The following is a 27,779-nucleotide window of genomic DNA, read 5'->3' on the forward strand; positions in this document are numbered from 1 at the left end:
ACCCAGCATCTCACCTGCCCTGAGAGACTGTTCTAACAGATGGAGCCCAAAGCCGTGGATTAAAAGAACTCAACGGACACTTTGGAGGGATGACCCATAAACTAAGGGCATTATATGTGTGTATATATATATGTATAACAGGGGAAAGTGGTGGCAATTCATTGGAACCTGCTGGGCATGGCATAGATGGTATGGAATAAGGGGTGGATAATGTCCTGGTTCCGGTGGGGATAGGGTTAACTTTTCCTGGTATTCCATGCCATGTGAGCCACGCCCACCCTGAGCTGCCGGGGGAGGGGGCAGGAAGTTGCTGCTTAAAAGCGGGCTGGGGCGTCCTGGGTCCAGCCGGTCGGCGAGCGGCGGCGGTCCCGTAATCGCGTTTGTATATTCCCCTGTCCGTGTTGTTGTTGTTTGCCTGTTCCCTTTGCTGTTCTGTTAAACTGCCTTTGTCCCAACCCAAGAGTCTTGCCTTTTCTTACGATCCTTCCTGTGTTAGGAAGGCACGTGCGAGCGGCACGTGGTTCTTTGTTGCCATCTGAGGCTAAACCACGACAACTGTTTCATTCAAATTCATTAAGGGACTTCCACAGGATAACTTTGGGGCACAGTGAGCTGAAAAAGAGAAAGAAAACAGCGTTCTCTTTAGGAAACAACTTAGTAAAATTATAATACTGCCATGAAATTCAGAAGGGTAATCATGGAACGCAAATACCCGTGTAATTAAAAAGGGTTTAGAAGGGGTTGCCATAAATTAGAAATAATGCATTTTTCTAGTAAATCAAATTTTATGAAATAAATGTCTGGAAAAACAAAATCTCATTTTACATTTAAATCAATTACATGCTAAATTAAGGTAAAGTAGAACAGTAATACAAATAATTTCAAGGAGGAAGCACACTGTTGCTGTGCCCTTGCAAACCTTCTCTTTGTAAATCCCTGGCAGAGTTTCACCACTAGGCTCTAATGGGGTGGAAGTCAGTATCACTGTTTCTGGTTTTCTCCTTTCTCCAGACCACTGTCTCTGGTTCTCGCTCATGCTCAGTACCAGCTCTAGGGAAATGTGACCTCTGTAGTTAGGCTGGGAAGAGCACCCTTGGCTCACCACTCATACAGTTTTGCCTTTTGTCAGCAAATGATCTCAATGTGATGACGTCTTGGAAGTTAGTTTTTCCCCGTATCTCTCAGATCCATGGAGAAGTCTCAGCTGAGCTGTGAAAAAGGCTGTTAGGCCAGGTCTGGGACTGCTCGGGTCACTTTTGTAGTAAGTCAGGCTGCCAGTGCTGCACACTTCTGCCAGGCTCCAGTCCTTGTTTCCATTTGTGAGGTCCCACTTGGACCCTTGGTGATGCTTCTGCTTGGAGGAGGGGAAGGGAAGATGGCAGCTTATCAAAGCAGTTTATAAATGACTCTCAACCTAGATGATAGCCTTGCATAGCTATTGCAAAACTCAGGCAACATCGTAGGGAACTTTGAAAGAAACTCAAAATTAAGAATGCAAAAAATATACTGAGAATAGGCAAAGACTGCTGATTACAGGAGAATGAACACCACTGTGGAATTTATTTCATAATTTGAATTTCCGTCAGAATTACAAAGTAGTAAAGAAAAATGTTGCTGGCTCTATCCTGATCCATGTCCTTAATGAAAGGCAGGTCTCCTGCCAAGGCTCTTCCTTTATTCTTATATACCTGAAGAAACACCTACTAAGACTAGCAATCTTCCTAGCTTTGTCTGTGTAGCATATATGAAACTTTAATGAGCTGTTGTTCTTTAGCAGTCTTTGAACATAAGTGACTTAAGAAGATTTGAACTGAAGTGTAAGGTGTCATGCGTATATAAAACCTGAATTAATGGCAACTGGAAAATGCCGCAGAGCCTGGTTTTTGCTCTTTTGGATCCACGTTACAGTATTTCATAGGTGCTGTGCAGTGCGAGTGAGGCTCAGTGATAAAGTTTACTACACTAAGTAAATTGATGGTAGAGCAGCTGCCTTGTAGTACCTGAGGTTCTTACCCTTTGGCAGCCCAAAGTAAGAACAAATTTGCCAACTTATCTTGCACTGAAAGGAGAGCTGTTTCAACGTACCTGACATTTACACCAGGGTAAGAGCACGCCGTAAGTTGTTGGCTCTATGTGACACCCTGCAAGTACATAATTCAACTTACTGGGCAGTAGCTTGTGCGTATGCCCTTACCTTGAAAGACTCCGTGTGACCTTCATGAAAAAGTCAGACTGATTAAAATGCTTGCCACACATCAAAAATTAATGCTGGCTACTTTTGTTAAATGATACGTTAAGTTGCATTAATAACTATTCCTCCTCCAAATGCTTCTAGAAATTTGCCTTTGCTTCCCTGCACGTTTCCATCCATCACAATGACAGACTTTTTCAGGAAACAGCCTGGGGTGGTTTTTACAGGAGGAAAAAACACTTTTGCAGGAATTTACAAACGGCACTTGCCCTAAGCTGTTTACTGCGTAAATAACTCAAATTCTGCTTTAAATAAAGAGCCTTTATTTTATCTTTACAAAGTTGCCAACTAAGTTCTTATATGCTTCTCCATATTAACACCTCACAGCGACACTTAATCATGGATAAGCAGTCTTCTGGCCTGGCTCGCAGCTCGCCTACTTTTAGGCTGATATGCAGGATTATAAGTGTTGAAATTGCAACAATAAAAATGTTATTTGGCTCCTTTTGCCATTCTTTGAATACCTTCCAGTACTGTCCTTAAAATAGTTTGAGATGAACCAAAAATAGATGTTGCTATTGACAGATGGACTTTGGATTAGCTCTTGCAGAAGGATGGTGAAATTCATAACACAACTTAGTTTTACAACTTAATTTGATTAAAAGCAGATGCTGTTTAGATATTGTTGCAGAGATGAAAGAAGGACAAGTCTTAAGGGTATTTTTTTTTCTTGGGGCTGGGATGAATTTCCTCCTCTTGCAGAAATTATTTTTATAGGTGAAGTAATTTTCATGAGAAGTTTATTGTTTTATTGTTCACTCTTTCACCCCCATATTCAAGCCCGTACAGCACTGATTTCAAATCATGAGTCATTGATAGGGAAAATTTGTCTACAGTCATTCTAATTCCTAGCGGAACTTTGCACCGTATAGTTTGGCACAGATGTTAATCTCTGTTTCAGGAAAATACAATGCTGAGAGAAGATGAGTCAGGCTTGAGGTTGATTGGCAGAGTTGTGGGAGAAACTTCTGTACAGCACCTGCCCACGCTATTCCTGGATCTCGCCATCGCTGGTGGTGTCATTCCATGAGCATCAGATTCCCTCATTAAAATAAAAAATAACAGAGGAAAGCAGCATCCTGGGAAAGCTGTAGTAAGCTCAACCTGCTCTGCAGTGCAAGAGCTGATACTATCACTGTTTTTTCAGTGTGGATATAGAGATGGTTTTACTGTCGTTTCTTTCTCTTATCTACATATCTGTGAATAGATCACTGGAATTTGGAGAGAAATTCAGTAGCTCGGAATTTATCCCTGTTGAGAAAAAGCACTCTCATACCAGAGAAGAGAGGCATGTACTTTTTACATTGATTCTGAGCAGAGGCAAAGAATTCTTCCCTTTTCTTCGGGGCAGAAAGTTGTTTTGGCATCCTTTTCTTCCCCCTCCTGAGAATCCCGCACAGCCAAAAGGGGATTGATTTTTGAAGAGCTGTATTTTCTTGCTTCTAACAGTATTTGGGGTTTGAATCCTGCCTCGACCTCATGGGATGGGAGGGTAGAATTAATACTTGGTGGAAACAAGTTTCATGCTGTTTTTTGTTTCTATTTTGTTCCTTTTATTTCCTTGTGGTTCCATATTACAGTGAGGAAGAAATTGAAGAAATATTGGCGGGGGGGCAGAATATGAAGAAAGGCACCAATGGACCATTTTTAGTGCTTGTCACAGTGTGGCAGAAACCTGCCCTCTTACAGGGGGAGAATGAGCTTTGAGCTGCTTCTATCAGAGCTCCCATGAAGAAGGCTGAAGTCTTCAGCTCTGATCTATGCCAGTGTTTTGGCAATAGCTGTGGTTTTGGCACCAAGACAACAGTCTCACTGTGGAGGATATCAACAAAATCACACTGACAGCTGTGGCAGTACTGGCTGTTTGCCGATGTGAATTTAGCATCTTACACCCTTGGCGTGTGGCTGTTACAAATACCACTTTAATCTGCCATTACCTCTTCTAATTGCAGGTCAGTGAAGAAACACTTACCTCTAGTTTTAAGGTCCTGTATTTCTTGAAAGCAAAGAGATTGTGTATTAAATATGTTAGATATTTGCAGACACAGTACACTCCATTTTGAGGGGGTAAATTGTCGGTGTGAAGGACTTTCTGTCTAGAAGAGTATCAAGTGAAGGATCTCCCATAATGACCTTACGTGCTCTTGAACTTTGAAATCCTTATGCCTGAGCAGAGAAGTAGCAGCAGTTGGCTCTGCACCCATGATGTTTAAACAGCCCCATGCAATGCACTTCAGATAATTCACACGAGTAATTCTGGCACACCATTATATTCCCTAAGTGTCTGGAGTAGGAACCAGATCTCCATATTCCAAGTAAGAGGATGAAGTGGTAGGATTTTTGCATTGCTTTCTTTGCTGATCCAGTTCCAATTCTCTTTTAAGATCTAAATGTCTGGGGTTGCTTTATGCCCTTATTGCATACCACAGAGGATTGCTGCATAGTTTAGGATGTTGGGAGCTTTTGTTCAGCAGAATGCAGAACAATGAAAATGTGGTTTGGGATGGAGGAGTACAGAACTGCTCTTAGGAAGAATTAGCACAATACCAGACCACACAGTGTGGAGGGATAATATAAAAATACTGGTCTCTGTGTTCATATGAATCATCATAGAGGCTTTGTGATTCACTGGTTCCAAGCTTTTAATACTAGATTGTTTCTTTTTCTGCTAAGCGTGCAGGGAATTGAAGAGCTTCTTAAAACGTTAGAGAGAGTCTGTAGAACCTTCATGCTCAAGATGTTATAAAGACATTCATTTGTTTTAAGTGTGCAAGCGAAGCGATTGCTTAATAGTTTAACTAAACTTCATTGTGAAATAGTCTTCTTATGCCTTACTCAGTAGTACTTTTGTTTGAACTTGTAGTGGTTTTTTTTCCACTTCTCTAGTGCATGGAGATATTAGTGGGTGTACTTGATCCCAGGCTGCATTCTGTGCTCCATTTCTTGCTCAAAATTTCTTCACACAAGGTGAAATAACATGGATTTAAACATAGCTGTAACCATTCAACATAGTGTAGAGAATCCCTTTTTACACACAGGAGTTCTAAACAAGAGCTTAAAGGATTGTTTAACAGCCTCCCATGTCTTAAACGATTGCATTGTTAGTTCTGAATAAAAAATAGTTTTGATTTTTACTATAAATGGCTAAATACATTTTACCATCAGGAAAAAGATTAAAAATGTCATTCACATGGACACCTTAAATGAACATGTGTTTTTAAACCTTCAGGAATCTCGGTAGGTAGATTCTTTGTTGATAGAGAGATTAAAATGAGAATATTGTTGGAGTGAAAAATGCTCGTTTATTGTCCTCTTTCTAAACAAATCACTGAAGATTTTTTCCCTTCTCTTTTTTTCTCTGGTTTTCATATTCACTCCTGTGATTGATCTCACCTCCAGTAATTAACCATGAACACATTACTATTTTAATTAACTCCCTTACAAGATAAGTAAGAGCTCTATTTAATGATTCTCAGTGGGAATCTTCTTTCAACTTTTCGTTTCCCTTTTGTATGAGCATATCAGTGTTATTAGCTTCATTCTACAGGAGCAGAAACATTCGGAATTAAATTTGTCCGTGGTTGAACATTGATGAGGTGTTGCGCTGGGCATTCATTTTGATGGTTTGCTGTTCTAATGGCAGTGGTTTGCTACTCCTCTTTTTGACGATCCTCAGAGCTGAGTCTTCAGATGTGGTTTGACAGCTTAATCAAGCCAGTTATTAAAGTCTTACAAAAGTAGCAGTTCATAAAACTTCAATATCAATAAAAAGCCCACAATATTTTTAATAGTATTAAATACTGACAAAACCCTGTCTTTTGATTATTATGGTGTTTGTGTGTCTTGCTTACGGCAGATGGAACAGCCAATTCCATCAGTGGTAGAGGATCAAACACACAGGATGCTTCCACAAAAAAAAAAAAAATGGCTCTGAAGCTTCTTTGTGGCTGTTCAATTCTTGCTCAGACCAAGCAGACATAAAAATGGAAAATTTCAGCACACTAAGGACTAGATGTATAGTCCTCTGCTGAAAGAAAGAAGTGGTAGCTACCACGTTTTTTTTCTCTGTCCCTTTGTTGAGGCTAAATGTCAAACTTCGGAGTGCCAGCATTGTTCAGAATGAGAGCTCTTCTCTGCAAGTGTGGGAATTTTTCTGTCCATCTGCCCACCCATTCACTTTGCCTCATGGAGCCTACCCAGGAGGTGTTAAATTCTGATGATAATGCTGCATTGAAGACAGATCCCTCTGGGACCAGAGTCATTGGTTTTATTCACACAGCTGGCAAAAGATCATTAGATGATTGCAGTTGTCAGTCATCCCTGGTGACTGACAGGGACAGCATTTGAGCCATTGATCTAGCAGGGAAACACACTGAATTCCTTTACCAGGCCACCGAGAAAACCAGACTCTTCTGATTGTCTCTTTCAGTAGTGCTAGCTGTATCGTGTAAGTCTGTTGAGTAGCCATTAGGATTGCAAAGGAAGGGCCTTACATTTAATGAGAGTTATACACAGGCATACATCTATGTCTGCCATGGGATGGTTTTTAAATTTGAGCACGTTTGCAGAACAATAGTAGTTATAGTTGTTTACTGTAGTGAAGCCCATGCTACTTGAGAATAAAATACTCTGCACTTTGTTTATAGGTGTTTACACATCTGTAATATATATGTGGGCAAGTTTTAAAATATTTAATTTCAATTTTTACATTTACATTTTTAATATTTAAAAATTTAACTAGTACAGATTCTCAGTGCAAGTGGATTTTTGAATGAATCTCTGTTCTCACCAGTTGTTCCTGTAGATTTTATTATATATGTGAAGTCCCTGGATGGCCTTTGCATCTCTCAAACAATTATGGTTTTGTGAAAGGGAGAATAGAGGCACTTGTTCTCTTTCATTCCCTTCGTCTTCTCCACTTCTACTTTTGAAGCCTCGCTTCTTGAAATCGTATGAAACATGGGCAAGAGCAATCTCAAAAGATTGTCTAATCCGTTGCAGTCCAAGAGGTAGGATACTGGCTTTTCCTGCAAGAAGAGAGAAACCAGCTGTTAGTGCCCAGCAGGCGATGTTGCAGTTGTGAACAGAAAAACCTGTGGCAGAGCTGCTGTAATACCCAAGGGACAGAAAAGCTGGGAAGGGCGAGAACTGTAGTGCCTGAACATAGTTGGAGGTAGTGGCAGCATGGTCAGGTACCCGTGTCCTAGAGCTGGCCACCGTGGCTACCAAGGCTAGAGCATGCTGATCTGTCCTGGGCTCTGTGGCAGGTCACTTCGGCCTCTACCAGGTTTTTGTCTGCCTTGTGCTTAAAAGCCTTCAGTCTCCCTAGGCAATCTGTCCCAATGTCTCACTGTATTTACTGTTTAAAAGCTTTTGCAGGAAGGCAGGGAGTGGGGTGTCTGCCACAAGGTCTCACCTAAATTCCCTTGCTGCAGTTGAAATGCATTGCTTTGTGTCCCTCAGACGTGGAAGAGAGGTAATTCTCTTTCTAGTTACAGCAAACTTCTGCATATTTAGGGACTGTCACCATGCGTCCCTGCATTATTTTTTTTTCCTTTAGACAGAAAAAAACACAAAAACCTGCACTCTGTTCAGTTTTTCTAGTGAATTATATTTTCTGGGCCTCCTGTTACTCTTGTTTTCTTTCCCTGGAGTCTCTTTAGATGGGCAGCATACGATGTGCCTTGGTTTAAACCAAACGCAGCACTCTAGCTGAGGCTTTGCAAATGCTGAATACAGCAGAAAGCATTACTTCCTAGCTCTTGTGGGTGAGACTTTAGCTTATATGTCCCAGTATAGAGTTTGCCTTTTCCCTAACAATTCATTGTTTGTTCAAGGTCGTTTTGGTGTGTGCTCTAACTCGAAGATACTTTTCTGAATCATATTTTTTTGGTCAGTTGTTCCCTATCCTGTAGGTGACTGTGCCTGCCAGAGTATAGTATGTTGCATTTCTGGCCTTATTGGATTGCATTTTGCTTTTTCAGGTAGTTTTGCCGTCTGTTTTTTTCTCCTTCCGAAAAGCACTCCCTTGTCCCCTCTTTTCTGCAACGTCTCAGTGTTTCCTGTTAGCAATTAAGCTTCCCCGCAGTTCCATATTCTATTTAAATACTTTACAGCGGATGCATCTCTCATTCTGAATGGTGTCCCTGTGGGCTACCAAGGAACTGGGGTGTTTTCGGAATAGAAATGGCTCTGGCAGAGCTGGGAGGTTTGTGTTTCAGAGCTGCAGGCCTCCAAAGCGCACAGGAGTTGGTAACTAGTTTATGCAGTCTTTTATTAGGCTTGGCATACAACCGAATCAAAGAGGTTTAAGGTAGTACAGCAGCCTGTAGAGAACAAAATAGAAGGTTGTTACTCCTTTATTCACTTGTGTTGTCGCAACGCTTGGGAGCTTTAGTCACACTCACCGGTGTGCTGGGTGATGTACAAATGCAGACCGTCGCAGGGCCCTTACCAACCACAGCTTAAAAGCGGGGCAGAGAAATAAATTATACATTTGGAAGATTAATAATGATAACTATGCATTAACTACATACAGGAGACAAAAACAAATAATAATTGGTAATATTTAAAACTAACGAAAAATGCAGATCAGCTTTTAATATATATCACAGCAGCCCAATGAAATTCTACTTGCTCTCTTCACTCAGGGTCAAAACTGCTTGGTGGATTAGGATTTTTTGTTGTTGTCGTTAATTAACATTCATCGCTATGGTGGAGAACAGGTTACTAGAGTTGAGAGTGGCAAATATCAATGGAAAATGGTAATTTCAAATGTTGGTGAGATCTTACATAGACTTGATTCAGGCTTAGTGTAACTAAGTTGTTGGTAACTCTGCAGCCTCTGCAAAGTAAATGAGACTGTGTGGCCGCTGCTTGGAGCAGATTCTGCAATTTTAAGGAAAAAAGGGAAGCAAATTATAGCATATCTGGTAAACTAAAACTATGACTCTTGCTTTCACTGTGAATGCGATTACCTTATAAATGATGTATATTGATCAAGGTGGTCGTATAATAGTATGAGCAGTTCAGTTTGTACTGAAAAAATAATTTTTACTAAATAGAAATAAGGGGGTTTTGGAGAACCTCTCAAAGGCTTATCTTTTATCAGTGTTCTGTGGCACAGTCAAAACTCTTAATAATTTGTTGGTATTTCTGGATGCTTTCAAACGGCATAGTCTCTGTTTATATCAAACACAGAAAAAATTTGCGCTTGTAACATGTAAGGCAGAGCTGAAAAAGCTTCTTAGTCAATAGCTTTTTATTGAAACAGATTTGGCATTTTGTTGTGGGTTTTTTTCTGAAATTGTCATTCACTGGTGAAGAGATAGGGCAAACTAAACACAAAGTGCTTCAATAATTGTCCAGGGATGTAGTTCTCAACTTGTGTATGAGGAGCATTCACATCATTGGGATTGTTCAGGAGACTTCTGTCTTGTCCCTCAGTATAAGATCAGAAGTAATAAAAATTTACAAGTTACAAAATCTTGGGGCATTCTGAAAGAATGTTTTTGCCAAGGAAAAGGAAGAGAGGCAGCAGTTCAGTTTCCACCCAGAAACATTTCAGTCACTAATTATGTGAGTTTTTTTTCTGTGGGCTTTTGTCTGCCTGTGATCCAGTACAAATTCATCAGTGCACAATTTTATTAAGGGTAATCTAGTTTGCATCTTCATTCAGTGGTTGATTTGATTGTATCAACACTGCCCAGAGGTACTGATAGAATATCTTCTTTCCTTAGATTAATTATTTCTGCTCTGTCCTTGAGACATCTCCCAGGAAATTTATAGGACAAGGGAAGCCTCCTAGAAATGTCGTTATTATTCATAGTAACTAGTTTTTCAACTGTGTAGATGAATGATATAAAGAAATAGATGATTTCCTTAGTTCTGGCGTGCTGTTTTCACAGACAGGGAAAAATTGATACATAAATTCTCCCTGACAGCTCCCTGAACTGCTTGCTTTTCAGCCAATTTGTCAATTATTTTTGAAAGTAAGAGTGCACAGTGATCACTGCTAAGGGCTGAAAATAACGAGACGCAGAAGAGCTTCAAAGCAAGTAGTGGAATGCCTAGAATCAGGGACTCTCTTGCCAGTAGGAACATCCTTGACTTTTTCCTTCTACTTACTGGTGGTTTTTGAACTGAAGTTGACTTGACATTGTTAGGCACTTGATCTGTTTATTTAGTAGTAGTTGATTATTAGTAGTTGAATTCCTCCTGACTGATAACGTTTGTTGAATTTTGCTGTTTTCTTTTCATTTTGCCCAAGAAAGAAAAGACTACTGCAAGCTGTCCTTAGTCATGGCTTTAAAAAAAAGCCATTCCTCTTTTGTCGTTCATTTTCTTCCTCCTTGTTCCAACAGTATTATAGGGATGCATCAGCACACTTTTTGGTGTTCTTGTTACGAAGTACCTTAAAGTCTTGGTTATGACGTCTGTCTGTAAATTAGGCCATTCTGATTTTTTTTGCTGGGTTGCTTTATACTAGTTTTGGTTTAATTTTTTTCCCTAAGTATTGTCACGACAGTGTCACAAAAACTTATTCTCATAATTCTCTTCTTATTACTCCCTGGGTGATTTTTCTTTATTGTACGATGAGTACTGCAAATCTGAAAAGAATAGATGAGCCTGAAGTACTGTCTCCGCAGCAAGGAGGTGGTCACCGAGACACAACTGTTGAAATCAATAGCATCTGATCCTTAGAATTATTTTATTCTAAGCTAGCACCCTAAATATTTTCTAGGACTTTAGTTTATCCTTGACTGTTCTCAAGGGATTTTTCTTTTTTCTTCTACTGCCATTTTGGTATTTTTAATCAAATAGGTACAATGGGAAACTTTAAATTCAAGCTTAAATCTCAGAAATTAAATTATTTGTAGCTGTAATTTGAGTGAGGAACTGCACATAGAAGTGCTTCACAATACTTTTAAGTGATGTGTTTATTTCAGTAAGTTTTTCAGTATAAATATTCATAGGATAAGTGATCTGGAACTGATTTTGAAACATGCATTGTCCTGTGTAGATGATCTCTGTTTCTTTTCAAACCAAAAATTTGGAATGGAGAGTATCAGCTATTTTTTCAATATTGTACTAGCCACATGCAGAATTGCATGTAGGTGTTCAGTGATTTATAGCACCTCTGGTTTTGGGTAGCCAACTTGACATCTATAAACATGATGTGATTTCTCTAAGGAAGAGAGAGCAGAGTGCTCTGAAATTATCCAGCTATTGAAAGTCATAAATAATGCTTCTTGGCAATGTAAGTGGAATGTGTGGGTCCTCTTGGGACTTTGACACAAGCTGGGCACTTGACGTCACCACTGTCAAGACTCAATTTGTTCTGTGCAAGAAATTTTGGATACAGCTTTACAGGTAAAGTTTGAGTACCCTGAACTGTGTAGATGCCCCAGCCTTAGAGAGAAAAACCAACAGGGGTTGTGTCATCTTCTTTTAAAAGCTCAACAGCGGGCCTGTGTTGAGATAACCAAGCAAGTTTTGAGCAAGGTGGAGTCAGAAACAGAAAAGCTGAATTAGCCAGTTACTGTTTGAGTGACTATATCTCTTTCTCAGCGTGTTGAACTAGATGCGTGCGCCTAACACAGTGTAAAAGCATAAATAAGAATAGTTATTGTGGAGTAGCTTGCATAAGTAAGTTCTCCCCCTTGCTTACCCCATGGTAAGTTGGCTGCAACATTTTTATTCTTGAAGTGAACTTGAACTGATTTCCAGCATGGTAAAGATGAGTGCTGTTTCCTTTCTAGTGCCTACACACTATTATTATAGTGAGTTACCTCACGTCAGAGCAGTTTTCTCAATGAAATAAAGCTTGATTTAATGAAAGAAATTGCACTAGCCAGCAGCTGTTACTTATGTTTTTATTTATAAGTGTGCTATTTCCATTGAGACAGCCCTTTGTTTATCTCATGCTATACCACTTCATAGTAGTATATTTCTTGAATGTGTAAGCACAGAGGTAATTCAAGAAAGAGACTGTAACTTTGTCGCTGGGACTTTTTTCACTTTAACGTAACTACAGTGTATATTTAACTCAAAAGGTAAATGTTACCTGTCTGATACCTGTCTCTATGCTGTAGACTAAGTTTTCTTTAAGGCAAACTGGTGGAAGAAAAAATGAATAACTGTACATGGCAGATGCTAATTATTCTGCTGCAGGAAGCTCTGAAATCACACTGAAAGGGGCAGAGGATAAACATTTAGAGAAGAGACAAGAAGTCCTTCAGGTTGCAAAAGTGGAGTAGAGGGGTCTTGTTGGATCCTATTTGCTGCTAAGGTTTTCTGTAAAGGGAATGCTGCCTTTTAACTAATCTAGAGAAGCGTGATTTAAAAGCGATTCCTGCCATGCTGGTCCTGCACTATTTTTGAACTTTCAGCCGTATTTTTTCTCTTGCCTTCCCATCCCTCCTCCCACCACCCCGTGAGATACCTCCGTGCAGTCATTTGCAGATAGGCAGCTGAACTTAGTAAGGAGGCATTTCTTCTAAAAGACCATCTCCTGGCACTTTGCCTCTCTCAGCATGAGGCTGCTTTTTGTCCCGGTGGGTGGGTGGTGAAACAATTTCTTCTGAAAGGTTTCCTGATTATTTTCGTAGTGCTTTTGCAAGTGTCTGTAGTGGGTGTTCTTCTTTCTGGGCTTTACCTGCATGAATTTTCACCCTACTGGGTTACTTTGGCCGCTGTCCAGTTCTGTATTAAGCAAGCTTTGCAACCCGCAGAGAATTGCTTTGAAGCTAATTTAAGAGGCTTAAAGAAGATTGATGAGGATTCCCCTCTGAAGAAAGGAAACCTCAGGCGCCATGGATTTGCTGTGTAGTGGTAGTAGTTCTCTATGACTTCTCCTGGCTTCTGGTTCATCCTGTGTATAGGAATACAAAACCAGTGGTTTGTAAGAGCTGCTCTTACAGTGGCCGTTGGCTTGCTGCCAGAGCTGTCCATGGGTCCACTGGTGGGCTTATACTTGGGTCCATGCCACTTCTGCAATAAGTAAGGCATTTTGGATGTGATGTGCTACATAATCTTTAGCCCCAGACTAGTATCAGGTTTTTCGTAAGGTCAGAGGCGATCATGGATTGCACGGGCTGTGGGGAGGTGGTGTGCAGGGCAGCACACAATTCTGTTTGAATCGGTGAGATTTGTGCCCTGGCATCTCCAGGAGAGGATTTCTCCCTGCCTGATGATGCTGAAGTGTTCAGACTCGCTGGTGTGAAGGAAGGGTCTTTGTGACTTGCCTTTCTGGAGCACTGAATAGCAGCTATTATTAGGACTTGTCAGTGGGAGGTCTTGCTGTGTAGCGTTGTTCAGCCTCAGGCGCCATTATCTCTGTACCTAAATACAGGTTTGAACACCCTGATGCCACCATCTGTGTAAGAAAAATTTCCCCAGGGACTACTCCATTAAGCTTACTCTTCCAGTCATCTTTTGAAGATAGTTGTGAGGGATTTTTAAACTGATGAGCCTTTCACAAAGCATTTGTGATGTTTGGGAAAACGTGCGCGACGCTCACTAATTTACTATGAATTCCTTATGCTTTTCTTCCCCAAATCTCAAAACACAAATGTTGGTGGTGATAAGAAGTCTTCATTTCACACTTAATATAAGGAAATACTTTACGTGAAACTGGATGCTTGAAATGCAGTTCCAGGACATAAAAAACAAAGTAGTCATTCCTTTTGATCAACCGCTCAATGCCGCCATGCGTGCTTCACTCCTACCTTGTCTGCTGGGACTCACGGGGGAACTGTGCTTATCCAGCGCTGCCTGTAGCTTTGTGGTGGCCACCAGTGGAATCACAGCAGCCACGTGTGAGGGCAGCTGCTCTTACCTAGAGGCAGAAAACAATTGCTAAATTTCACAAGACTGCTACATCCTGTATTTGTTTCAAATGAAAAGGAGTTGTGTCATTAAACTAGTAAAGAAGGCATTGGAACAAAACTCATTTTAAAGGCATTGTCTTGGTGTTATTTAACCTAAAGTATCGAACACACATTTTCAATAAGGAGTATTCTGGCATGACTTATGTATTTTTTAGTTGCTCTTTGTAAAATTCTTTGGCATGTCACACAATGGATGTCAGTCTAATGACAAGTGTAACTCTTACCTGGTTTTGATCAAGCACACAAAGACATGGAAAGAATTGATATCTCTGGTATGTAGTACCTAATCTTGACAGAGAGGTTGAGAGAGATGTTTTTGGAATCACTAGAGGCTTTCTAAGAATAATTAGCCTACTGTGACTTAGGGGGTGTTGTTGAGTCCCAGAAGTCAAAGTTTCTTTTTATATGTAAAATTCATGTATTATCTGCAGGAAATAATTCTTTCTGAAAAGCCAAACTAAATACTTTTTAATTGGATTTTAGTGAGTGAGTCTTAAAAAATTATAAAAGGTTTTTAGGCATTCAGATACTGTTCACAGCTTTAAAATACATGCATTAGACCTATTTGGATAAGATTATTTTTTATTCTGTGTTTTACAGCAGTGTGTTCAAAACCCATGTTGAATTGTACCTTTATAAGGTTAATTTTAAATCTGTACAAGGTCGGGGTTGTTTTTTGCTTAGAAGGACTTCTGGTTTTCTAAAAGTAAGATGATTTCAGGTCTACATGCACTTTTTTTGCCCCAAACAATTGTAATTACATACATCTTTTAATCTCTCCATATATAAACAGAGAAGACATTTCTGAAAGGGAGAAAAAGTGAAACTGAATATTCACAAATTGCCAAGTTAAAATGGAAGTTTCTTCCAATTTCACTAGTTCTAGGTATTTTTAATTATGTGGCATAGTGTGAGTATTCAGGCAGGTTAGTTTTATTTATTTGTTGTGATGATTGTATCACCTCCTTTAATATTCAAAGATACTGATTCCATATTTACTCACAAGATAAGTGCATAGTGGGTTGTTGCCAAAATTATTTTTAGTTCTGTGTGTAAGCCTCGATGTCTGGCTATATTATCTCTATAGACAAATGAAAGGAAAACTTTGTCTTCAACCCCTCTTTTTCAAATCCTCTTAGCTTTTCAAAAGCTAAAATACTTAGTTTTGCCTCCTGGTGACTTGAGATAGGGAGGATGCTTCTTGTCACTGCAGAGGCAGAAGTGGATAATCTTAGAGTCTTTCTGAATTTAGGTCTGTGTCTACAATGTTGGCTGACTGTTCATCTCTTCCCTAAGTGAAGATTCACCTAACATAAATACTGCACGTTTAAAGCTAATTGTAATTAGGAGGACAAAGACCTCCCCAGAAGTGAATGTACAGAAGTTTTTTTTACCCTACTTAACTCCTAAGTAAATTTACAAATCCTATCACGCAGCCATTTGGTTCTGTAAAAGTAAGATGACTTCAGGTCTACATGCACATGTTTTTCAGGTGTACATGTTTTTACTTGTAAAACTTACTCTATAAGCTGTCTTGGAAGTAAACTTCCATTGTCATTTTATGTGAAAATGGAGTGTAAATTGCTTTCAAATGCTAAGTTTAAAACAAACAAACAAACAAAACCCCTCAACACTGTATAAATATATATGTATGCACTAAAGAAGAATGGCTAAGATTATGTAGCTTATATAGCTTAATCTTCGCATAGTTTATAGTAATGAGTAATTGTGTGAACAGTGTTGCTTTCTCCCTGGGTCATAATAATAAGAATAGGGGCTATAAATTTATGCCTTAGATTCCAGCATCTGAATTGAAAGTGATTCTTTCTGGCACTGAGACCCCTCTGCCATGTGACAGATAGGGACAGTGAGCTACAACTATTTCGGGGCTGCTGTACTGCCCCAGCAGTATGGTCCTAGAATAGCACAAAGGACTGCATGCAGCAGGAGTGCCCTGTCAGCCACACAGCATCGCTGGTGCATTCCTGGAGGCTCAAAATATTTATTTTTAGCATGTCTCTCCTTGAACGATGAGTTTCATCATTCATAACAGTATGTCTGAAGCATTGTCCCCAATCCTTTTCCCTCCAAAATCACTACAATGATTTGTCCTCTTCTTACCGTGTGCTAATGGCTGTAGAGACATGGGAGTCTTTGTTTGAAAATATATGAGCAATGAGTAATACAATGTGGCCAATACAAGTGGATCACTCCTAGCTGCGATAAAGCAGAAAACAGTAGTACCCTTTTATGAGCATTTACTCACGTAAAAGCTGACAGCGTCTAAAATTAGGCATGAAATACCATCATGGGAAATTCTTCTATTTAGGGCTTGCCCTTTCCAGTTTACCTTAATCTTTGAGATAGAAGCATGTCCCTTTATTGGTTACGTGAATAAACCATTGGACTTGCTTCAGAGATAACACCTTATTTAAAGGTGAGATTGAATCAGTTGTTGAAAATAGTCTATTTGGAGAAGCTTAAATAGCTTCACGTATCTCTGTGTCTCACTGAATTGATTTCCACCCCCCGCCCCCTCTTTGTTTGTTCATCTTGGAGGGATTGGTAATCGTTATTTTAGCAAAGATAGGAGTGAAAACTTACATTGCAAATGTCACCTTGACATGCATTATTTTTTTTTTTGTTGAGTTTTCATTTAATGGTATGTTATTTAATCTTAACTGATGATGATAAAAGCCCTACTGAAGACAGTTTTCAGAGAGTTGTTTAAAAAAAAATAATCCCCTTGTGCAGAAAGAAGCAGGAAAATTAGTGGCATCCTTTAATCATCAGGAAAGGACTGGCCAACAGCAGTAAGTGACTGGAAATACAGGAGGGCCAGGTGCTCGCCTTGTGTGAATTGCCAGCAGCAACTGGAGTTGATGGATAGCATTTTAGAGAGGAGTCTCTCTGCAACTCATTATCTGTTAATAATAATAATATTATTATTACTATTCTGTCCATCAGATATTTTATTTGTTTATAGTATTCAGCTAAATATTAAAAATGAAAATCCTTCATATTCTACTGCAATGAGTCGTGATGACTGCTTTGTCAGTTAAGATATAGTTGTGGCAGTAGTTGGAAACTGATTTCATCCGTGTAAAAATGCCTTCAGGCATTTGTTCTGAATTTCCCTATCTGCTGGGAACTGTGAAATACTGAATTTTATCTGGAATATGTCTACAGGTTTTGGTGAAGCCTTCGGAAGTAGATGTTGTTTTATTTGAAATTTCTCATGTTTCTGTAGCAGTGATTAAACTAAAATGAAATGTGATTATTTTGTTTTCAACATGCCATGTGGATTTGCATGTTTCACATTACAGGCAATGCTCAGAATAAATATATTGCACAGGTTCATATTACTGTTGAGGTTCGTGTGCTATAAAAATAGATCCTGTTGATCGTGTGCTTTTTAAAGCGTGGTACGTCTTATTTCCTTGAAAAGCTCAGAGGTTGTAAACAAACAAAAAAATAGTAAGAATGTAATTCTTCATTTATTCTTCTTTGTTCTAATTAGACTAGAACCTGCAAATAATGATGCTAAAACCAAAGCAATGAAAAGTAGTCAACCAGAACTTTATCACAAGCAGTAGACTGCATTCACACCCACATGTTTTTGCTTGACTGGCAAAATAAGAAATGCTGGATCCTAAATTAGAGCATGCAGGCAGATACATGCATCAAAACAACAAGATATGGGAACTGTGTTAAGCAATTACAGCCTATGTTTGCGTATATGTAATTTAGCTTTTAAGTTCACATAGTGCTGTGGCAGTAATAGAAAGACATATCAAAGCATGTGCTACGCGGGTTGTTGGTGTTTTGGGAGCTGATTTCCTGAAAGCCAGCGGGTAGTTCAGTTTTGCTGGATGGGTTTGGGGGTTCTGCAGCGTTAGGGTTCCTGGTTCCAGCTGCTAGATAATGCCTGAAAACACAGAGTGCTCTGAAAGTTTCTGTCATGGCTTATGTTACCACCCTGATGAGGTGAATTAGTCATTGAGACAACCTGGAAAGACTGACCAATGCTTTAGTCCACTCTTGCTGGATACCGACTTGCTTTGGTGAATTCATGTTGCATGTTTAAGTGTTGAGTAGCCAGCTTTTTGCTGTTTTCATGAGGCTTAGTAAGAAACACTGTCTTCAGCTATTCAAAGTTTACTCTTTTGACTTGAATCTGGTGTGTGGAGTGACTCTGTTGAGAAATGTTATTAATGCCAATGTAGTAATACTAAAACCAAAATACTGTGGCTTTTTAAATATCTTTGGCCTTTTTCTTGTCGTTAAATTTGTTTTTACAAGCAAAGACTGCTGCGTCAACTGATACAAAGGAATTCTCTGTGATTTCAGCTGTACAAGAGCAGATCTTCAGAGAGTTTTACATATTTATTTGGTAGTAACATAGCTTTCTGTTATCCAAAACAATGTAATGTTTAGTGGGGTCTCACTAAGTCACCACCCCACCGTGAGTTTCTTTCTTCACTGTTCACTGTTCTTTAGTGTCTGAAATGTTGAATTTTTAAAAATGAGAAATTTTTAGAAATTATAAATTTAGATTGGAAATCTCATTTTAGTCTGTTCATTCTCCTTGCCAGCTCAGTCTTTGGTGCTTTCATATATGATAGACCATGCAGTTCTTGTGTTTTCATGTCAGTCTTCCCTTGCAGAGAATTGTATTGGTTTTGTAGCATTTGTCTTAAACCCCCTTGTATGTAGAATTGATGGATGAGATACGTAAAAATGATACTGTCATACCCTTTGTATTGTCTCATTTTCATACATTTTCCAGAGCTATTAAGCAACCAAGCAGGTGATGGTCATTACTGAATCTGACCTGTGCAATTCATGCAGATCACTCAGAAAGTTTCCTGCATTGGACACTATGGAAGTGATCACATCTGATTCTTGTTAACAGAAGTTGTGGAGAGTTGCAACAATACTAACATTTTGGATTTCTTTTTCTCTTGTCTTAGGTTTTCTACCCTAGCAAAGATGGTACTAAAATCCCAATGTTTATTATTCACAAAAAAGGAATTAAATTGGATGGTTCTCATCCTGCCTTCTTATACGGATATGGAGGCTTCAACATATCGATTACACCAAGCTACAGGTAAGGAGGGTAACTTATACCTTCTTCTGAAGTATCTGGTATTAACAGCTGTGACAGACTGAGAGCAAGATGGGGTCCGTAAGGACGGCACATCAGTGTCCAGGCATCATTTGTCTACTTTGTTAGTTCTGAATTCAAGGGTTTTGCCCAAGGTCACAGAAGAAATCTGTGTCAGAGCAGAGAAGTGCTGTGCTCTTCTGAGGCACCCTGCCCTTTGGAGTACACCTTATCTTCTTCCTGCTCTGTCATTGACCTCAACAGAAAAGCATATGGACATGTATTAAGCAAGTATTTGAGCCCTTTGCTGAACTAATAACATAGGAAGTTTTCTTTTATCCAAGTTATACCATTACCTATGTCAAAGTGTCATAGAAAATCAAATATTTGCTTAAATCAATGTAAATAATTAAAATTTGGCTGTATTTTCGTATTATACTTTTGAGCAGATTACATCAGAAGCAAAATCCTACTGTGTTCCTATATGATCAGGAAAGAGGAAAGAAGATTCTGTCTTGAGATGCACATGATACAGGCTCTGCATATGCAAAGCAACCCATTGTAGACCAAAAATGCTGTGTGCAAAACAGGATTTGTAGCCCTCAAAAGCCATAAGCTTTATTGAATAGATGATCTCTTTAAAGAAAAGGCTTATTTCTTCAGCAAGGGAATTTGAATAGGCTTACCAAGAGGCCGTGATTGTCTGTAATACGTAAGAAATGCTCCTAGGTGAGGCAGGGGAAAACAGAAATGCAAAGAACTGAATAGAGAGCAATTTTTCGGATAGTAGAAGAGCCAGCTCACCAAAAATAATAAAACACAAAAATAATCTAGTATGAAACTATCCTGTTCAATTTAGGTGCTACCAGTCTTGCTTTAGAGTCAGCACATTTCAAGAAATCCTTTGTAGTGCTTTCTTTTCCAGGTCACTGTGATTGTATTTCTAAATAGAATTTACAGTTTCTCGTCCTTTCTAGCAAATACATTGCCTAACAATGGACCTCCCATCTTGTGTTCTAGGATTATTTGAAAGCTTTTTATCTGCCTTGTAAACCTACGTTTTTAATTTCCTGTGGTTTTTGAGAGACACAATTAAATAACCAGGATAGTTTTTTAATTCATTTTAGATTAGGCTCAAGCACTGATTTATTACGGTTTATTGTAGATGCTGAAAACTGTGATAAAACCTATAATGTTTTCTTTTTTAAAGTAAATATTATGTATCTATTGATTTAAGGTAAAATTTCACATACTGCAGAGCTGACTTGAGCTGGCTGCTGGCAAAAGGAGAAGGTATCTCACAGTGCTTCCTTCCACCTCCCATCCATTGGCCCTGGTGCTTGCTGGAACCTTTGCTAAGCTGATTTACCTCGCAAGAATGGCAGAAAACTATCCCAACAAAACGGAGTGGGTGGGTTTCTACCATTTTGGCAAAAATTGACTCTCGTAGGAGTCCAGGAGACAGCAGCAAGACAGTGCAGCTGACAGTCAGAAATGAGAAAGATGGGAGGTGAGAGCAGTGACCTATGTCTTCCTGAACCCTATGAAATCTTTATTACACAATTCATAAAAGAAGAATATGAATCTGTACCAGTCCCTTAAATGTACATGCACAGAGAACTATCAGTCACCTCCAGATCAAAATACATTATCCCACTGACAACTTAAATAAAACATGATTAGCCACACCTCCCTCCTCTTTCTCTCCCTGTAATATCAACATATCCCTTCTCAACCTTTCCCTTTCTAAAAGAAAAATAAGAAAAGTCAGAGTCTTCAAATGCATCTTTATGGTTAGTAACCTGAGAATTGAGTACCCGGTGAGGAAGCATGTTCCAAAACTAGGCAGGCAAGAAGGGAAAGAAAATTGTAATAGAGAATTCATGCCAGAAAGGCAGGATGTCCAGTTCTCCCTTTACCTGGCAGATTCAAGTAATGTTTGACTACATCCCTGTTACTGTGTACTGCAATATTCCACAAGGAGTTCCCAGGTCCAGGAGTTGTTCCAGCCATAACGCCACACCACAATTTGGTCATTTTTTTGTAGATAACCACAGGCACAAGTGCTAGAAAGCAGTCACAGGATGGTCAAGGCTGAGGCTTGCCACATCGTTCACCTGATCCTGAGATGAGACGTAGCTATGGAAATGCAACTGAGCATTAGCCTGCTTGTCTTTAAAAAAACAATCAAAAAAGTTCCTGGATAAATATTCCTTATTTTTTAGTTGAACTGAAGGCTCTTAAAACTTTTCACAAAGCACTCCATCTTCTCCTTTTCAGTGGTTCATTTCTGTCCTGTATTTCTTCAAGCCAGTACAGTGTTTTCTCACTGGTATTTCTCACCCATTAACGTGAGCCAGCTCTCTGGCTTGGGGAGCTTATTTCTGCTTAATTCAGAAACTGCTGTTGCATTTCATTTTTCATCCAACACAAAAAATGAAAATAAAATCTTTTTCACTGAAAGCAATAGATACGAACCAACAGGTTAGAGGATCCAGAAATAACTGTGAGAATGATAGGCCAAAGTCATTAAGTCAGTTACAGTAGTGGTTTATTTTGAAATGCAAACATGCATCTTTTATACACTTCTCTGAACTCAAGAGCTGCACTTGGTAGCGTTTTGAGTATGGTGCCCACTAGAGCACTGTCATTAATGATGCAGCCTGCGTAGCGAGTGCAAGTGAAAACCGATGGAACCGACACCAGTGGTTTGGCAGAGGTGCTGGGGAAATGCCGTCAGAAACCCACCACTAATGCCTCATAGTCGGCTAATTACCCTGCAGGAACCAACGTGTTTCCCTTCACTGTTCTGTACGTGCCCTGTGTGGGTACAGGAGAAGCAATTTCTAAAGCATCCTGGAATGCAGATGATGGTGAAGCAGACTGTGAAATTGCATTTCACTGCTACAGGGCCAGGTTTTACCAAGCCTATAAGCAAAGAGGTGGTGCAGGGAGAGGCTGTAAGCCCGGAGAAAGGTCAGGCAACACAGCAGCCATGGGTGCAGAGTGCAAGATTACTTTTTTTGGCTACGACTCCCTCCTGTTCCACAAAAGCCAAGAAAGCAACCAAATCCAGTGACTCGGGATTTTTTCCTCATCACTGGTGCCCTAGCCTGCATTTCCCTGTCAGCTGTAATACCTGACAGCAGATCAATAATTCTGAAAAAACACTCTTGCTCCTTGAAGCACTGCTTTTCATGTTGTCCTGTACTGTAAAAAACAGTACCTGTTTCCTTATTTTTTGTGTTGTGCTCCTTAAGAGTGATAGGGTCTGAAAGGAGCTCCCCAGGGAAGGAACTATCTTCTGCTCCCTCCACTGGCTCCTTCCTCACCCTTTTGCCCTTTCCTTTACTCTTTTTCTTTACCCTGCTCCCAGGAGAGAAGGAAAAACGGGGATAATGAGCAAAAGGACTGTTCGGGGAAGAGCAGAGAGCCAGACTTTCCCCTGCAGAACAAGGCATTTTATAGGCATCCAGGGCAACTGGGTGGTTTGCTGTGACTCAGACACCAGGTTGACTTGAAATCAAATCTGGGAGCAAGAATCCATCTGGAAGAGCACAGAAAGCAGTAGCAGGGTTGTATATGAAATTTGAATTTTGTGCTGTCTGATCACTTGGAATTTTCACTTTTTAAAGAAGCTAGTGAGTATTGATTATATACTTATAAAAACTGGTTCCTTGAACTTAAAAGTCACTTTGAGAAAGCTTGGTATAAGCTGTAGGCACATCTGCCTCAAAGTATTGGTCAAGTTGACCATACCAGAGTGAGTATTAAGTAAAAGTCATTGGCAGTGACATTACTAGATGTATATTTTGAGGTATATGGGGTACTGTTTTCTGAAGTGCCTAAATCCCAGTATATTGCTGAGAGTGAGCACAGATATACTGAACCTGACTTATAATTTGGGCAATATAATGATTGTTACCAAACTCTGGACTTTATCCCATTGAGGGTATGACAGAAAAAATGTTTGCTTGTGGAAATGGGGACTAGCTTCCTATAATAAGAGTACTGCATATCCCACGGGATCCTAAGTCACTTAGACCCCCCCTCAAAATTATCATCAGGGTACCGTCTGTGTTAGAGGAGTCCACGGACAGGATAGGACGCACTCAGTACTTTGGTTTTGTGTTGCTCACAGATTCCTTGTGGGTTAAATATGCTGTTCCCTCAGACGGGTAGTTTCTTTCAGTAGATGGAAGAGACTGGACTCTGTTCCGAAGTTTTTTATTTTTTAAATGTCGTCAGGCAATATATTTAGGTAGCAAGCTCTTACCTTGCCTGCAGTTCCTATACTTCCTACCTTTGATTACTAGGAGATCAAATAAGTTTGGACCAAAAAGTTTCTATTGATTTTGTTTGGGACAGACAGGGGAAAGAAGTACCAGGGAGGTTTTGTGGCTTTAACATACCAAAATCTAAGAAGCCACAATCTCATGAGGCAGCCCACTGTCAGGCTACTCCACACCATCTATGTAGCAACCTGTCGAAATTAGGCATCCTGGAGTTTGACAGAATAATGCGCTCTCACCTTTGCACAGCGTGCTTATAGAATATCAGTCTTGTGACCGATCAGCATGTCACAGCAATCTAAGAAAAATACAATTCACAGTGATGGACTTCAGAATTGATTTTACAGAAGCAGAGATAATTCATGCCTCCTGAGCCATCTGATGGCCACAGATAACCAGCCTAGGTGGAAAGTTTTTCCTTTGATAGATTATGAAAATACAGAAATCTCTTATCAGTTACCCTTCTGTTTTTCTTTTTGTTTCCTTAATCCTTGATATATACTCTCAAGAACAAGTGCCAATACATTGATAATTGCTTTGTGAGGTATGAAAAATTTACCTGTTTTGATACTACATCCACATGAGACACACTGTAGGACTTGTGTCTTTCAAGACATTTCTGATAAGCAGTAGGGGGACTTAAAAGTAAAAAGTCCCAGTCCTTGCTCTTGTGGTTGAATAGGATTAATTTCTGCAGGCAGTGGTTTCTTCAAGGAGCAAAGATTTCAAGTAAATAAGAAATTAAAACCTCATAGAGCGGAAAAAAAAAAAGACTTGTTAGGATTAAATTTTAGTATTTTACTGGTCTCCTTGGAATATGTACGGTTTGCCATCTGCAGCTTCTGCTATGTTAAGCTACTGCCTCAACAGATCAGAGATCTATTTCTCTTCTTAATTGTTAAATATAATTTAAATTACTTCAGTCCCTTTTAAAAAGATAGCAATAACTTTGATAATTTTGCAATTTGGCATTCTTATTTTTTCTAAATGCTACTTTAGCTTTCAGCCAGGTTCTAGAGATACTAGGGAAAGCAGAACTTGTAATTTTATTTTTTACTATTTGTTTTCTATTTAGCAATGCAAGTGGAAAATAAATAAGAAGGGGATTGGCCAGATCTTGACAGCAACCCTGGCACAAAACAATGGTAGAAGCAGAGTTTTTATTTGCAAACACAATTTTATAGAGGTCCAAAAAGGTACCTTAAGCAAAAATTGAAAGTACCTGCTCATAAATAAAGATCAAGTGCTGATCTTAAGTCTTAATTCTTTGCTATCTCATTTGGGCTAAGCCTTCCTTTCCTTGCTGAAAAAGTGGAGGACCCATGGAAGAGGAACAGTTCAGAAGCTATGGGTACTACATATGTGACACTGCAAAGCTCTAGTCCCCACACTGATGGCTTTGAAGATAATAAAAAATGGTGATGTCCTGGGGAGACATCTGTTAGGCAGAACCACTGGCCACTCTCCTAAGTGCAGAACTAAAGGAGGAAGAATGGACCATCACTGGTTACTCCCTCTCCCAAGGCTACAGAGGGTTTCATTTCCATGGGTAACCATTGAAAAAAGCCTGGCTACTTAAGTTTGCCATCAAGGGTGACTTCATTCACAATTTCATCATTGATTTTGGGAGAGATGTTTCCTTCCACATATTTTTGTAAAAGTGGTAGGGATATAAAAATTGGAAATTAAAAATAATCCTCTATCTGTTTTCTTTTTCAGTGTGTCAAGACTTATTTTTGTGCGACACCTAGGAGGTGTTCTAGCGGTGGCGAACATCAGGGGTGGTGGTGAATATGGAGAGACCTGGCACAAAGGTAAATCAGTCCAAGTACAGGAACAAAACTGCAGGCTTAGCAATGAAAATTGCAACATTTTCTCTTCTTTCTTCCATACTCACATCTCTTTTTGCCTTTTACTTATTCTATAGAAAAATAATTTTTTTCCTTACTTGTATGTTAGATCTGTACGTTGTCCAGCATTATGTGATGTTTTTCAATAGATTGTTTTAATTTTTGCAACCTACTTAAAAATAGTTTTGCACAAACACAGTATTTTCTAAGACAATTACTGCATTTTTTAAAGCAAGATCAAGTTCCCTAGACTTAAGGATTTGAAAATACAACTATTTATCTTGAACTGATTTTCAAAAAAATGTCTGTCTATATTTCAGGAGACCATACCTCTTTCATCATTTGCAGGTGCATGTGGCCCCACAATTCTAGATCCCCAAGATCTAGATCTGACTTATTTAGACTCTCTTGGTATCACACAAGAAAAAATAACCATTTGCAGAACCTTACAGAAGGTGTGAACTTTTGAGTTCAGAATGTAGTTCTTCCAGATTGTTTTTGCATAATTTATGAATAGACTCCTTTTGAAGTTGATTGAAGTTCATATGAAAACAATCAGCTCCATAAGTGCAGTGAGTTGTCATCCCCTCCACACACTCCTATTTCTTGTAGGCAGGAATTTGACCTTTTGGGGTTTTTTTTAAGCTGAGTTTTTTGCTGCAGGGAAACCAGGTCACTACAAAACCCTCTCAAATCTCTTTTCCCCTTTTCTTAATACCTTTGATGTATTTCTTTCTGTGTTTTTCCCATCCAATCCTTGTCTTAATCCTTTGATTGTCTTTGTCCACTTGCCTTATTTTTGACAATTTTCTGCATCACTTCACCAGAGGAAAAAGCTGGAAAAAGTCCTAGTCATCTCTGTAACATACCCGTCATTATTTAATGGTGACACCTTATTCATATCCCAAGAATCTGGTGGCTAAGTTGCTGGACATGTCGTCAGCAAGGCAAATGCGCCAAAACAACAATGTTTATGATGAAGCAATTTGCCATGGGAGTAATACATAATAACTTTTTATCAAGCAAAACGGTATTCCCGGATAATTACATCTTGGTTTCACTTTTTCATCTGCGGTAACTTTTTGTCTGGGTCATTTCCTCACAATTGAGTTAAATATGTAATAGTTTCATAAATAGAAGCTATATATGCTTGCAGATACAGGATATTATTGCTAAAGATGAAGTATCCTTCATTAATTTTAATTTACCGATTGATTTGTAATAGGTTTTAATAAAATTTATCTTAATATGATAATGCTTCTTTGGTCCACCTATTTCCTGCTGAATTTTGACCTAAGTCTTTTATTGCAGTTGCATAAGAAGATATGTGTCTGTTCTTTGTTAATTCCACAATCAATTGCAGAAGTCTGTTTACTTAGGTTTAATTGTATAGATAGGATTTTGACCGTACACCAGACCAGAACTTTGAGCAAAGAATAAGATTTATTTCTCCTTTATTGCCACATATTTGAAGACTTTTTTTTGTTGTCCCAGTATTTCTATCTTCAATAGTCTCGTTAACGTGAGAATGATGTATATTTGTTAAAAAATAAAAATTTTAAAATTTACTGGTCCCTGTTCTACAAGACCTGTATGTCAGAGTTATCTTACCAAACTTTTGCAACATAGAAATGGAGCATCCAGTGTAAACGGGGTGTCTAAGATCACTGGAGTCAATGGAGATAAAGAGACACCTCCAGATCAAAGCTCATCTCTCTTATTTTAGGGTAGAATTAATTGTCCTGGAGGTTTCTGGACCATCGTGGGAACCTTAAGCACTTAGCTTAGAATAAGCATCCAGCTTTTAAACAAAGTAGAAGGAACTGGAGTTACACTTCTGCATCCACTGAGCCCCTTTTACCTGGCTGGCCCACAGCCTTTGCTACGGGAGTTTGAGGATTTTCTTCCTAGTTCCCATTTCTTACTAGCATTTAATTGCCTGAGAAAGAACATACCAGGTCTTAAAGTAAGATAACCTTTGAGGAGAAGCCAGTTTTAGTCTCTTGCCAAACAAGCACCTAAAGCAGGTATTCTGCTCAAGTAGTTGAAAGATAGTAGGGCAAAACCATCCTTTTCCTTCCCTATCCTACCCTGCACAATTTTTTGTTTTGAGAACTGGAAATCTTGCCAGTGATGTCATCTGGACCTATATTTTCAGTCATGATTTATTTCTCATACATCTGATCACATTTGGAATTTTGTTCAACAGGATAGCAGCATCTTAAGCATTTCCATATTGATAGTTGATGAAGAAAATTTCAAACCAAGGTGCAACTCTGAAGTCCCTTTTTGACCACAGCCATATATCATCTGACTTGAAAACAACTAATAGAAAAAAGTAAATTACCAGCCATGTATCCGATGTCCAGGAAATTAGAAATGCTTATT

General features: G+C 39.1%; 1 protein-coding gene across 1 annotated transcript in view; it reads left to right on the top strand.

Annotated features, from left to right (window-relative positions):
- The window catches only part of PREP (prolyl endopeptidase), a 102,723-nt gene that overhangs the window by 66,480 nt on the left and 8,464 nt on the right, over nucleotides 1–27,779 (top strand). Inside the window, exons 11-12 of the mRNA XM_074581030.1 lie at nucleotides 19,116–19,252; nucleotides 25,261–25,355. Of these exons, the coding sequence (XP_074437131.1) occupies nucleotides 19,116–19,252; nucleotides 25,261–25,355 (232 nt within the window). The remainder of the gene's footprint in view (nucleotides 1–19,115; nucleotides 19,253–25,260; nucleotides 25,356–27,779) is intronic.

Source organism: Larus michahellis, chromosome 3, assembly GCF_964199755.1.
Source record: "Larus michahellis chromosome 3, bLarMic1.1, whole genome shotgun sequence".
Taxonomy (NCBI): domain Eukaryota; kingdom Metazoa; phylum Chordata; class Aves; order Charadriiformes; family Laridae; genus Larus; species Larus michahellis.